Source organism: Momordica charantia, assembly GCF_013281855.1.
Source record: "Momordica charantia cultivar OHB3-1 chromosome 11 unlocalized genomic scaffold, Mcharantia_2.0 BLBB01000011.1, whole genome shotgun sequence".
NCBI lineage: Eukaryota > Viridiplantae > Streptophyta > Magnoliopsida > Cucurbitales > Cucurbitaceae > Momordica > Momordica charantia.
This window is the reverse complement of record NW_028275159.1, coordinates 7,328,490-7,341,813: the sequence shown is the minus strand read 5'-3', so window position 1 is coordinate 7,341,813 and position 13,324 is coordinate 7,328,490. Positions and strand designations below refer to the sequence as shown.

Genomic DNA, 13,324 nt, shown 5'->3' with positions numbered 1-13,324 from the left:
ATACCTTCCATTGAGATTTCTATGAGTCATAAAGATAGATGTTTAAAGTCTTGCCTATGGTTCAATTTTGGAGCATAAAATTGTGCTCTTTACAGAAATGAATGATAAAGAGTTTATTTTTAATGGAAGAAACTCAACCTTAAAAAGAAAACTTATAAATCTTTTTTGCTTTCAAAAAGTGTTGTAAAATAATAAAAATAAAATCATATAAAAATAAAATTTTGGGATTACTTACAACTTGACCATCATAAAAACTAATCATCATGATGCCTAAAATTGGCAAAGTTTTCATATTTTGGTAGATGATCCCTTTGGAAACACCTTTCTCAACCTTCCCAATAACTCAGGAAGGAGAAGGTTGCAACATAGAGAGAGCATCTTTATGAGATGCCAACTTTGTTCATCTATTTCATGGCTCACCATTCTGTAAATGTAAATAAATTTTGATTTGCTTGAACTTCCATGATTTTATCAGAATCCAGATAGGCTTATTATGTAGCATTAACACGGTTGTACAACGATAAGTTTGATAACGGTTTGGTAAGTATATTTGCTATTTGAGCGAATGTAGAATACAAAACTGCTTAGATATAACCCGAAGTAGAATGACTAACATCATCAGGGTTGATGTTAGAAACTCGTCAGAATTTGCAAAACCTTCCCAGCAAAGAATAACAGACTTGCCAATGATGAAAGAGTTGGAGAATGCATAAATTGAAAGACTTTATTAACATCAAAAGCGATTAACAAATATCATATTGCAGAGCACCAACATCATATCTATACAAATGACAATTGCAAAAGGACTGACTAGTATGGCCAAAGGCAAAACGCCCCTGACTGCGATGGAGTTGGCTCCATTGTGGCTCGAACTAACAAATCTCGAGGTGTATGTATTTGGTCTGATATGACTGCAAAGTACCAGCAATAGCTCAAACCTGCAAGACCCCTTCCTTCAAAGGGTAAAAGTACTATGATTCATATCTAGCAATGGATGGCTTATGATCTCATTTGAGTAACACCCAGTTGAATCTTTTGACTTCCATCTCATTAGTACAATGAAACAAAGCCTGTTTTGTGTAGCAAAGAGTGTCTGAGTATCATCTGATGAAGAGTCAACGCTCAATAGGCATAGTGGCAGCAATAGGATGTTTAGAAACAATGGAAGCTAGATTCATCAGCAGAATCAACAAGAACATAGTTACAAACGTTTAACACCATCAACATGCTTTCTACAAGTAATAAAAATGGAGAATGCTTCAGGTTACTCAATGCTTTTAAAGAGTAAAGTTGTTCGTTATTAAGCGTTGCAGTAATGAACTGATTTCTCTTACAACTCGATGGTTTAGAGGTGAACCCTAAACCAAGATTGTGACATATTTTGACAAGATCATGTGTGCAAGCAATTAGTGCATTTAGCCTTTGTGCTCTAATACAGTAAAAGCTTCCTGTACGTTGATCCGAAATCTGTTGAACACTCTTTAAAGGAAGTCGTGAATATAATTTTTTGTTCCTTTTCATTTATCAGAAAAGTTTGTACCTTGTTCAAAATAAATAAAGATCGTGAGTACAAAATGCTATATTTGTAGTGTAGCTACAAACTAACCAAACTCCATTAGAAAAAACTAACTGAACAAACTAATTAAACATGATTTGAGCTTGACTTGTTAATTGGCTCTAACACTGAAAGACGAAGCCATGAAACTCTTGGGCAATAGGATCATCAGAGAACCCCATGCCATAGTATGAACTTGCCAGCAAGGGCAAGGTGCCCCCTGCAGGGCATGTGTTAGCCATAGCCCAGAGAATTGGTTGTTGATGCGTAGCAGTGACTGGATTAAACATACCCCATGTATAAGACTACGAATATTGTTGCCTGAAGCTGGCTATTTTTCTATTTCCAGTAGATGGTGGCTTGGCAAGAGTCAGCTTCCGAAATGCAGCATGAAAAACCATGCCTGTCAAGATTTCAAAGGATGAGATCAACCGATAAAGATAAACTCTATAACATAGCATAGGAATGTTTTGGAGTCACCTGCGTATCCAATGCCAAGTGCACAGAAGAGCGCCATTTGAAAGTTGGAGTACAAAAGAATGATGACAGTCACTGCAAACATTGTACTCAGGTAAGTATTTGGAAAAAAAAAAGGGTTAAATAAGATTTCTGATGTAATTAACTACCAAAAGCAGTTCAATGGAATTGAAAAATAAATGCAGAAAGATCCAGCAGTAATAATTTTACTTCCAAGAATTCCACAAAAGCTGTTCTCGTAAAGAAGCTAAGTTTTGAAAACATCCCAAAGGTTCCAAATAGCAAATTGAAGTAGTACGTAAAACTTTTATGGGATCAATCATGCGGGTATTATGCTTATGCTACACTCGGCTAACACATTGGCTAATTTCTCACAACTCTAGACAACCGAGCTAAAGTTCTCAGTCGTCGTGAACTAAGAAAACGATAATGTTAGGACTTGTAATCTAAGCCAAATGGAATTGGAAAAAGAATAACCATTCAACAAGCAGCAATAGAGTATATAGAAATGCTCTATCAAAAATGCGAAATCCAGTTTCTACTTATAATTTGGGATCCAAACCAGTAGATCTACTGATGTCTGGAAATAGGTGTATATCATATGATCATTTTTCAAGTGAATTCCTCTTAAGGAATAATGCAACCAGGAAAAAAAAACTTAACCAATCAATTAATACATGTTTAAAGAGAAGATTTTGGAGAAACTTCTCAGAAATGTAAATGAACGGTCTGGCTTAAAACATTAATAACTTACCACATTGGGCAATGCGAACCAAACACTGCCAAACAACTGGATATCTGTCTAATCCCCACCTATCGCCACAAAACTTAACAACGTCCCAAAGTGCTAAACATGATATCAGTCCAACAAGGGCAAGAGGCATCTGGTACCTGAAATCATCCCCACCAGAGAACTTAAACTCAAGAAACAATAAAATGGCAAACATAAAGGGAGATATTGGTATTCATATTCAGGAAAGTCACAGTCTCCATTGTACAGAGTTTAAAAGTATTGTCATAATTCTTTCTATAGGTTTGAGATTGGGATTAGCATGCGAGTAGGCCCCAAAACTTTTTGATCCCATCAGCATCATAAACCCAATTAAACCACCAAAACCCATTATCATATCTAAAGGAGATGCTCTTAACAAATTGAATTTTCCATAGAGGTGCTCTTTTTCCTCCCCTTCATGAAAAAACAAACAGAACCCAATTCGCAAACAACAACTTCAACTTCAAGAACGGAATCCACAGCACTTCAACACATCAACAAACACCAATAACGAGAGAGAGAGAGGGGGGGGGGGGGGGGTAAAACGTACAGCGTGCAGACGAAGAAGAGAACAAAGAGGGAGGCGTAGTTGCGAGCATAGCGTTTAGCATTCTCGTGGACTCGAAGACGAGCTTGGGCCGGCGACGAAGGAAACGAGTACGAATCGAAAAGCCCAACAAAGGCAGAAGTCCAGGAGGGGGTCTGGCCAGAGAAATCCGCAGCAGAGAGCTTGGCAAAGGGATTGAGGGTGAAAAGGGAGAGGAGGGTGCCGACGCGAGAGAAGAGGGAGATGAAGAAACCGGTGGCAAGAGGGGCGGTGGAGGAGGCGGAAGAAGAAGGGAAGGAGGAGGTGGGTCCGGCGGGGGCGGCGGCGGAGGAATTGCGGTGGAGGTCGGAGGTGCGCTGATCGAGAATTTCAAGGTAGCCGGAATCGCGAAGCCATGAATCGAAGGCGCCGTCTGGAACGCTGAGGGAGAGTGGGTTGGATGAGAAACTCATTGCTAACGACAAAAACACGGATTCAGAACAAAACAGACAAAAAGGATTATATTGCAAGATCAAAACCCGAATTGGGTTTGTGTTTAAACTTATAAAGTTCGGATTTTTTTGTTCTTCAATTTGCAGAACTATAGTCTACATATATATTTTATGGAGGGTCTGTCGATTGTGTTTGAACCTTCCATTATTATTTTAATCTATCTTATCAATGTTATTGTCATTCTCAACACGAGAGTATGATGTATTTATTACCCAACTGGATTAAAATATATTTCATCGATCTTTGAATGCTAAAAAATAAAAAAAGAAACACACATATATATATATATCATTCCTATTTAAATGTTAAAATTTATGAAATATTTATTTCGCAAAATAAACAAAAAGGAGAGAATTGATAGTTTGATAAAATAAGGTGAGACGAAATTTTATAAATAGCTTAAAATGACAATGAACATGTAATTTTATATTATTTCAACTATAGTTTTAGGCGAATAGACATGTCAAGTTATTATTTAGTTCATAGTGTAGATAAAAATCACAATTCAAAAATTAATGTTTTAATTAGAATTTAAATTTTCTCTTTCTAATGATAGGATATATCAATAATAGATATAACATACGAGAATGCAAATTGGTAGAAAACAAAAACAAAGTCAAATATCGTTGATATAATATTTTTTATATTAATGATATGATATACATGCTAGTTATAGTACATTATTATTAATAGATAACAAAAGTTAAATACCACCTTTATATCTTTTTCATTATTAATAAGGTATATTAATAATACATCCAATAGCAAGATCTGTTTTAATCTTACTATTAAATTTCAAATTTTCATATTTATTATCAAAGCACGAGTAAGAAATTTAGAAAAAAACAAATGTAGTTGATTTAAATGATTAATTAACATGCACGGATTGGTATAATAGAATTAATAATTTTTACACGGCATAATAATGACCCCATGATACCTCATTTAAGCTAAATAAAAATATGGTTGTCAAAGTGAACATAGAACAATAATTGACATATATCTCCTTATGAGTTCGATCTCCCAATCTCAAATGTTGTACATAAAAAAATGACTCGACAGTAATTGTCATTTGTCTCTCACTAAGAGACCTTAAATTCAATAATTCAAAAAATTATTTAAAAAATAATTTATTATATGGACTAATCCAAACTCGATCTAACTTTGATTCATTGACCTAATCTAGATTAGGTCATGGACCTAAGTTTTTTAGTGGTAGAACGACAGAAACAATAGTTGAAATCTGGATCACCCATCATTTCCTTCCCCCATCACTTGGTCTGATGGGATTTGAGATCGAAGTCTTAGTTCTCCGACCCTCTTTGAAAAATCAAGAGTTAAAAATTTCTAAATAATAGATACAAAATTTATATACCCTATAGTTTTTTTTTATTTTTTTAAATATTTGTGAAGACAATTTGACTTTCTTTAAGTTCAAATTCTCACTGCCATAAAATTAAAAAAAAAAAAACCTTAATTCATTTTAATCAATCATTTAAAAATGTTTGTTTTAGTATCTGCCCTTCCAAAATTGCTGCTTCATAAAAACTCCACAAATATTATTCTCAAATAGAACAACACAACAGAAGATTACATTTTACGAGTGCTACCTTCCACTCCATAACCAGAGCAAAGAGACCAAATAAATGGCGGCCATCGCCGGAAAACACGTCAAGAACTTTTCCCACTTCATCGGCTCCGCCATTCGCATTCCCCTGTTTCCTTTCTCTCGTCTTCTCCCTTGCCCCTTCTCTTCCACTCCCCATAAAAGACCACAGCTCTTGATTTCCCCTTCACTCATTACGCACTTCTCTTCTTCATCCATTACCGATTCCGCCTCTTCAAACTATCTTTCCGTCCGCATCCGCTGCCGAAAGAATTTCGTGGTGAGCTGCGTTTTTGTTTGTTTCCATGTGGAATTTGTGTTTGCCTGCTGGGCTTCAAATTTTTTATTGATTTCTAGTCTCTCAACAAGTTACAATTAGCATATATGTGTTCGTTGTAAGTTGCTTGTATGACTTGAAAAACTTCAGTTGAAGTAATCAAAGGTATCGACTCTCAACAATTTACTTCTTCTTCTGGTTTAGCAAGAATTACTAAGACATACAATTGGACTAGAAGTAACCAGGAAACGAAATCGCTAGGGAGCTTGCAGGATTACTGAAGCAATGAAAGTTGAGTAAACTTGAGCTAAAGAGGAATTTTCTGTTGGGCAGGATTTGCTTTCAGAAGCTCTGCTAAGTTTTGGTGCGAGTTCTACTAGTGTGGATGAAGAACATGTTTCCAGCAGCTCCCACGAGGTGGTGTTCTTATGCTTGATAATCTTGGCTCTCTACCTGTTAACTTGATTTGGAATGCTTTGCCATCTTCATTATTGTGAAGATTCTCAATTGATGGAAACTAAAGATGTAATGACTAATCTACATTGTGCAGATATATGTTGACACAACATTCCCTGATGGTGAAGATGTAAGTAAGTGCATCTCATATGCGGCTGATTCTGTAGGCTTGAAGGAGATACCCCTATACGAAGTCACAATTGGTGAACAACATGATTGGTTAAAGAAATCCCAGGTTTCCTTTACCTGTATATTCCTTTTTTCCTTTTTTGTTTGAGTAAAGAATTGTTGGGCTAGAAGCCTAGAATATCAAACCATCGCCTTTATCCACTTGAGCTATGCTCGGTTTGGCACCTGCTTTTCCTTTCATTGGTTGGCTGCATGTTATTGGAACAAGCTCACCTATTTGATCAAACATGTTTCTCGGTTATTAAAACAAGGATAAGGCAGTGCACTCAGCAAGGTTGATGTTCAGCAACAGTTTCACAGTGTGATGAACTTGAATATTCCAAATTCAATTACTAATTAATTATATTTCCCATGCATTACAGGAATCGTTTCATCCAGTCAAGGTAACTGAGGGACTTTGGATAGTGCCTGAGTGGAGAACTCCCCCGGTATTGATCTAAGCATCCTCTTTCAATACTTGTTTACATCCATATATTTATCAATCTGAAATTGCAGATTGTCATCCGTGTATTTTTCCTAGAAGAAAAAATTTCATTGATTTCCTCCATTTGTACAGGATGTGCATGCAACAAATATAATTCTAAATCCTGGATTAGCATTTGGAACAGGGGAGCACCCAACTACAAAGTTGTGTATATTACTGCTGCACGGCTTAGTGAAAGGAGGAGAATATGTCTTGGACTACGGCACAGGATCTGGCATTCTTTCAATTGCATCGCTAAAGGTACAGTACAATATCCAAAATAATGCAAACAAGCTCAAACTTCAATGATGCCTGAAACAACTCCCATCTAATTTTATTAACATATATAGCACATGGTGCTTTTCACGAATGTTATGAAAAAAAAAGTGGCTCTAGCTGGCTTGGAGTCTTTTAGAAGAAGAGCGTAAAGCCGAGTTATTGCAGCAAGTGCAATGAAGATGGTGAGGGAATATATTTTACCTACGAGGTACAGGTATTGACTGTTTTGAAATGGTCGTTATCGATGAGGCAATGGGTTTTCTCTGGGAGCAGAGTGATCGATAGCAAGAGAGGCAGATACAGTACTGGATTTGATCTAATTGTGCTCAGCCAGAGGCTACCCTTGAAATAGTTCATATCTTATGCATGTATTGTGCCCGTACACATCTAGAGTTGCCTGTAAACTTCTATGCATGTGATTTCATTCTCTTTTACTCACACCTTGACTCGAAGTGACATATTATTGAGTAAGCCAATGAATGTCCATTAAACTTGATATATGATTGCAAATGCAGCTTGGGGCTGCCTTATCTGTTGGCGTCGATGTAGACCCGAAAGCCATTGAATCTGCACAGCAAAATGCTGCTCTGAACAGTGTAGAACCTGAAAAATTGCAACTGCACCTGGTTCCTAGTAATATTGCAGAACATAAATTTAGTGAAACATACATTTCTGGAAAGGAGAACTTCGACATCGTCATTGCAAACATACTTCTAAATCCTCTGCTGGAATTAGCAGATCATGTTGTCTCTTACGCCAAACCCGAGGCAGTTGTTGGTCTCTCTGGTATTCTATCCGAGCAGGTATCTTCTAAAACCATTGATCAAAAACTAACTAGAAATTTTAGCTTATCTAAGAAAGGGGATGTTATGCCCTAAGCTAGAAAAACCAAATTTCAGAAAGTACCGCAACTTTCAGCATGTGAAGTATTTCATCTATTGGGTAATTTGTGCTCAGTTAATATTAGGTGTAAATTGAGGTTTTGACTTCTCTAGCTGGGCTAGATCTTATATTCTTGTGGTCTTGTACATATACAGGTTCCAGATATTATAGAACGGTATTCACAGTACTTGGAAGGCATATCAGTTTCAACTATGGATGATTGGGCCTGTGTGAGTGGCAGAAAGAAAAGGTTGCATTCAGGCAGCTGAGAAAGTCGTCCACTCAGCCATTTCCACAACTTCAACAGAAGGATGATAATTTGATGAAAGCAGCATGGAATGAATATCTAGCACAATACTCAGGAAAGTCCTGCAATTTCTACAGGCCTTCTGTGTGGTTGGTTGCCTGCTCTAATTTGACAACGGGGAGAGGTCAAGGAAATAAATAAGAAACGGGTCACTTTGGACCTGTTTGATAACGTTCCTGTTTTTTATTTCTTGTTCCAGATCCAATCCCTCTCCAAGGCTTCAACCACCGAGGATCATATTCAGTCTCCACTAATGCAGAATTATGAAGGCAAGAAAACTGCTTCTAATTCTAGTTTTAGCCATATTGTAACTGTGACTCAGTGTTGTTGAGTATTTAACACTAATCTGGTGTTTGTAAAATATAATTTATTAACCACTCGGTGAAACTACTAATATAAGCTCTTAATTGACAATGCCACCTTAGTTTAATGTGTCTCCAATTGAAACTTTGCCACCTCAGGATTTGAAATCATCAAATCCAATTCTCTTTCGATGTCTCTCGAAAAAAAAATCAATTCATGCAGATTGAAACATTTTATTCATCAATTATTATCAAATATAGTATAGAAAAAACTCCAAACTTATTAAAATCATGAATCAAACATCTATATATAGTGACTTGGGAAGAGTTAAAAAAACCCCTGAAAATGAAAACATAGTTGCATAACGAATTTGTTCACAATGATAACATATTATCAAGAACAATTTAAAAAACAAGATTTAACATGTCTGAATAGTGTTGGAATATAAATGTTAACTCTGATGGTTAACTAAAACATGCAGTTACTGAAGAATCGAGCCTGCCTCCATCGTTAAAGACAAGATTTCGTTGAGATCCATGGTTAATAAAATATTCAACTTGCAAAAAAATCCATAATATGTTACAAGTAAAATCCACAATATATTCAACTTAAATCTAAACAACTTAATCCATGAAATAAAACAATCTCATCCGTATCTCGTTAAAGTAATTTCCTCTCTCACTCTCTCCTCACCCCTCAACATCCCCCTTCCTTTTCCCCTACATAGCCAGCCCGAGCCTCCATGATCTTGAAACTTGCTAGTGATTTAAGTACAAATCAAACCAAACCAAAAGCACCCATGCAAGTTCTAAAAGATAGAGAAAGAAGAAAGACTTAGGAGCCGGAACCGAAACCAATCTTAAGGCTTAGCACCAATACTTAGAGAGGACACCACTTAGAGGTTTGAGTTTATTCACAAGGACATGATAGAATAGAAGGTGAAACTAATTGTGATCATCAACTCACCTATACCAGGTTTTGGCATCACAAGGAAAACTAAATAAGAAGGCTTTGTAAACACGAGGATCTCGTTAGATCAAAAGATCATTTTGATCATTGTTATGGAAAGAAAACAGCTAACAACTTAACAGACATAAATATCCACAATTGACTTCCCTAATTACTGTTCATGTTTTAAGGCTTATGGATCTCCTTGCTAACGAAAGTGATCAATGAACAGGAACATCCTATATTGACTGCATAATCACGGATCTTGTGTCACCGCTTGAGTTGCCTCCTGGCCAAAGCAGGAGCTCTCTTCGGGATGTAGACCTTGTAGTTCACCTGAAATGAATAATTGCAGATCCATGCTAAGAAGTTCTTGATAAACTAGTATCATTATACTTACTGTTGAATATATAAATTTTAGTCAATATTCTCACCTGCACCATTTCACCACCTCTCATCACGGACATTGTTTTCTGTTCAAACTGTGAGCCTTCCCCACTCTCATGTCTGGGCTTATTCAAGCTATTTTCTCCTGAAAAATAATTAAGGGAAGAAGAAGGCTTGTGAGCTGAAGAATCGAAACCATTAACAATGTTTTGATCATCATTATTCCTCGTCTGGATCTGCATTTGAGCAATCTCATCTACACCCATGTCAGATATAGATGGCTTTGTTTGGATATATTCTTGAGGAGCAGATGCCTGCTTTACAAGGAAATCAACTTTTGAGTCGGGTCTCAAAGCTGCATAAACCAAATTGCTTCTGCTAGTTGTAGAACAAATATCTGCATCCACCTTCTGGCAAATATTGTCATTTACGGCCTCCTGGTCTAATGAAGAAATATCCTGCTTTAGTTCATTCATACCATTGCTTGTACTGGAAATCTTACCCAGGTTCTGTGAAGAATAGATAGGATCATGCGTAGATGCAACTGCTGAATCTATCGCATTAGTAGATTCAACACCATTCTCCTCAACTATCATTGGGTTTACCGCATTCCCCCCACCTTGTCCAGAGAATCCCTTACCATTTATCTCAGCATCATCCCTAGGGGACTTAATGCGAACTGAATTAGAGACAGGAGAGTACAATTGCTTCGCATCATTACTATTATCAACTTGGCAGTTAGCAGAAGTTTCTACGTTCTTTGGGGGCACCCCTTTGAACTTTCTTAGGTTTTCCAGAGCCCTCTGTCTTAAAATTGACTCCAAATCAATACAATTTATCCTGTCAGTATTTCCAGAGCCATTATTTCCTTCATTTAAAGGATGGTCATTAGTTACTCCTCCATGGTTATTGTTGCTTCCCTCATTTTGAACTCCACCATCCTTTACAACCAAAAAGTTTCTAATATCAGGTATAACCACTTCTTTTTTGTTTTCTACCTCTGATGCCTCATTAGATGTAACACGATCTAGTTCTCTTTTACTCATCCCATCGTTACTGTCCATATCTCCAAAAGAAGGGTGGTCGTCATCAGGATGATGCATGACCTCTTCTTGTTGTTCATTCCCATCAAACGTCTTTAATTTGTTTTCCTCTCCTACTACAACAATTACTGATCTTAATCGTCTAAAGTTGTTCTCAACATAACTGCCATCCTCAACCTCATTCTGATAATCACTACCTTCACTACATAAAGAGCATGGTGAATGACTCTTTGACCTGTATCTACTTCTTTCAGTCTTCCCCCTATTTCTTTTTCTCTTTCCAGACCTGCCCCTATGCCTATCAATTTCACTCTCATTGCTGGTTGTACTCCCATCTCCACAAGTTGAGCAGCTCAAAGAGTCCCTACTCGTGGCACTAACACTCACATCTCTTCTACGCTTCTTCCTTTTGTTGGTCTTCTTCACCTCGCAACGGTCGTGTCTCTTCGAATGCTTCCTCTTTCTGGGGTGAGGAGATAAATCCCTAATTTGATCATCACGAGATCGCTTCTTAGCTCTCTTTTTACCAGGCTTTGCATTCTTTAGCTTATTGGATCGAGATCTTCCTACTTTCTCATCATCCTCAGAGCTAGAAGAGGACAGTGAAGTTGAACTTTCAAAATCAGTGTCAGAGCAAGAGGGAGAATCGTGGCGATACCGCAGCTTCTTGGACTTCAATTTCCTACTACTTCTATTCTTTCTCCTACTTCTCTTCATGGTTCGAACCAAAAAAACAAAACAAAACAAAAGTGGATGCAAATTTCATTTGCATCGGCATCAAAGCAAACTTATATGAGGTAAAAGAGGGAAAAGAAAGAGAAAGTGAAAACAAACAAAAAAAATCATATCTTTAATGCGACCACGATGCCAATATTACATTTTCCAGTTGGCTACCAAGAAAAAATAAGTGAAGACGAAGAGGGAACCCTTTTACGCAAACTCAAAGTTCATGCAAATGAATCAACGAATAGAAAATTTCCCACATGTAATTGTCAGGTCAGAAGCCAAATTATAGCGTAATCTTTGAACATTACCCAGTGACTAGGCAGAAATTTCGACAAAAGAGGGGGAAATAAAGACAAATCCAATTGACATAGCAACGTAGAGAACACATTCGGCGAGAGAGAGAGACAAAGAGTACCTGGGATGAAGAAGTCTTTGAACGCTCCTTCTTGCGGGATTTTCCCATCTGGAACACCTGCAATGCAACTACGACGCCCAAGAAAGAAAAAACAGATGAAAAAAAGAAGAAGAAAAAAGGGAAAATAGAATGCAAAAGAACAAGAATCGGTTTGAATGTGGGAATTAGGGTTTGGAAATTTGAGAACTGGATGGCTTCGAGCTTAATGCAGGGTTGCTCTGTTTTCGGAGGATTTCATCGCTAAGAGGAGGCCTGTTCTTGTTCTTCCTTCGCCAACCCGCGTCCTTCACGCCAAAATCTTTCCAAACTTATTTCGTGTTACATTTCAATAGCTAAGTTTTGCACAAATACCATTCCGCTACCAAATAAATACTTTTTCCTCTTTCATCCTCGGCTACTATTTTCGTGAGGCCTAAACTCTGTTTAAGTTATATATCATATTAAAAAGTCGAAATTTCTATTACCACGTGTCATTTGCCAACGAGCCCATATCAATTTGATCGAGAAGTTATGAGTTCGAATCTCCCACTACACTCGTTGTACTAAAAAAAATACCTACAATCACCTTGGTCTCCTATATTTCAAAATCTAGTACTTTTGGTCATTAACTTTTCGAAATAAGCTTAAATGATCTCTTAGACGTATTTGACTTGGAAGATATCCTTTACACACTAAGGCAATAGGCTTATCACGTGGCACGATCGAATAACATAAATGTACGATAAAACCAACATAGATATTTTCAAATATTTTTATTTAGAAAAAAGTATTTTCATTTCTAAATTTTCGAATATTTTATCTTAATTATAAACTTTACTTGGAAAGTATTTGTACATAAAGGAGGTTTATTCTATTTTGGTGTTTGAAAATTTCAAATATCTATTTTAGTTTCCAAACTAAAAAAAAAAAAACCCTGTTTATCAGGAAGAAATTTGTTGTTCCTTACCCTACTTCACCTTCATTGTTATTTGAACATCAAATTCTACCTCGGACTACATAAGTTCACTAGAGTGGAGCACGTCCGCCAAAATTGACATAGGTTAGGTAGATTATGTAAACACTAACTCGAAATCTCACTTGTCAGATTTCATCGTGGAAGGCACAATCTTTTCCATAGGCGTTGACACAATGTTAGAATTCTAACTCTTCCAAAGTGGTATCTCATTAATGGTTTAGGCCCAAAAGGTGGTCTTGTACATT

The 13,324-nt window shown here is 36.9% G+C and overlaps 3 protein-coding genes across 3 annotated transcripts; 1 reads left to right on the top strand and 2 right to left on the bottom strand.

The window, feature by feature from the left end:
• Positions 1 to 1,494: 1,494 nt before the first annotated feature.
• On the bottom strand, positions 1,495 to 4,068 carry PRA1.H (prenylated RAB acceptor 1.H). Its single transcript, XM_088119362.1, has 4 exons — positions 3,355 to 4,068; positions 2,787 to 2,923; positions 2,036 to 2,107; positions 1,495 to 1,958 (listed from the first exon to the last, which is right to left on the bottom strand). Exons 1-4 carry the CDS (start codon positions 3,801 to 3,803, stop codon positions 1,861 to 1,863), a joined length of 756 nt encoding a protein of 251 aa, XP_087975488.1. The 5' UTR covers positions 3,804 to 4,068; the 3' UTR covers positions 1,495 to 1,860.
• A 1,325-nt stretch (positions 4,069 to 5,393) lies between these two features.
• LOC111010602 (ribosomal protein L11 methyltransferase-like protein) lies at positions 5,394 to 8,732 on the top strand. The gene is made up of 7 exons (XM_022284085.2): positions 5,394 to 5,729; positions 6,060 to 6,143; positions 6,277 to 6,417; positions 6,734 to 6,799; positions 6,928 to 7,095; positions 7,629 to 7,916; positions 8,151 to 8,732. The coding sequence occupies exons 1-7, from the start codon at positions 5,490 to 5,492 to the stop codon at positions 8,262 to 8,264; spliced, it is 1,101 nt and encodes a 366-aa protein (XP_022139777.1). The 5' UTR covers positions 5,394 to 5,489; the 3' UTR covers positions 8,265 to 8,732.
• A 707-nt stretch (positions 8,733 to 9,439) lies between these two features.
• Positions 9,440 to 12,491, bottom strand: LOC111010601 (transcriptional regulator ATRX-like protein). The gene is made up of 3 exons (XM_022284084.2): positions 12,125 to 12,491; positions 9,988 to 11,694; positions 9,440 to 9,889 (listed from the first exon to the last, which is right to left on the bottom strand). The coding sequence occupies exons 1-3, from the start codon at positions 12,170 to 12,172 to the stop codon at positions 9,824 to 9,826; spliced, it is 1,821 nt and encodes a 606-aa protein (XP_022139776.1). The 5' UTR covers positions 12,173 to 12,491; the 3' UTR covers positions 9,440 to 9,823.
• Positions 12,492 to 13,324: the final 833 nt, after the last annotated feature.

Coding starts and splice junctions, on each gene's coding strand:
- PRA1.H (XM_088119362.1), bottom strand. CDS start 3,803: ATGAGTTTCTCATCCAACCCACTCTCCCTCAGCGTTCCAGACGGCGCC. Junction 2,924..3,354: donor CTCTTCTTCGTCTGCACGCT/GTACGTTTTACC, acceptor GGATGATTTCAG/GTACCAGATGCCTCTTGCCC. Junction 2,108..2,786: donor GGTTCGCATTGCCCAATGTG/GTAAGTTATTAA, acceptor CAATGTTTGCAG/TGACTGTCATCATTCTTTTG.
- LOC111010601 (XM_022284084.2), bottom strand. CDS start 12,172: ATGGGAAAATCCCGCAAGAAGGAGCGTTCAAAGACTTCTTCATCCCAG. Junction 11,695..12,124: donor CAAAGACTTCTTCATCCCAG/GTACTCTTTGTC, acceptor CGAACCATGAAG/AGAAGTAGGAGAAAGAATAG. Junction 9,890..9,987: donor GAGGTGGTGAAATGGTGCAG/GTGAGAATATTG, acceptor TATTCATTTCAG/GTGAACTACAAGGTCTACAT.
- LOC111010602 (XM_022284085.2), top strand. CDS start 5,490: ATGGCGGCCATCGCCGGAAAACACGTCAAGAACTTTTCCCACTTCATC. Junction 5,730..6,059: donor GCTGCCGAAAGAATTTCGTG/GTGAGCTGCGTT, acceptor TCTGTTGGGCAG/GATTTGCTTTCAGAAGCTCT. Junction 7,917..8,150: donor CTGGTATTCTATCCGAGCAG/GTATCTTCTAAA, acceptor GTACATATACAG/GTTCCAGATATTATAGAACG.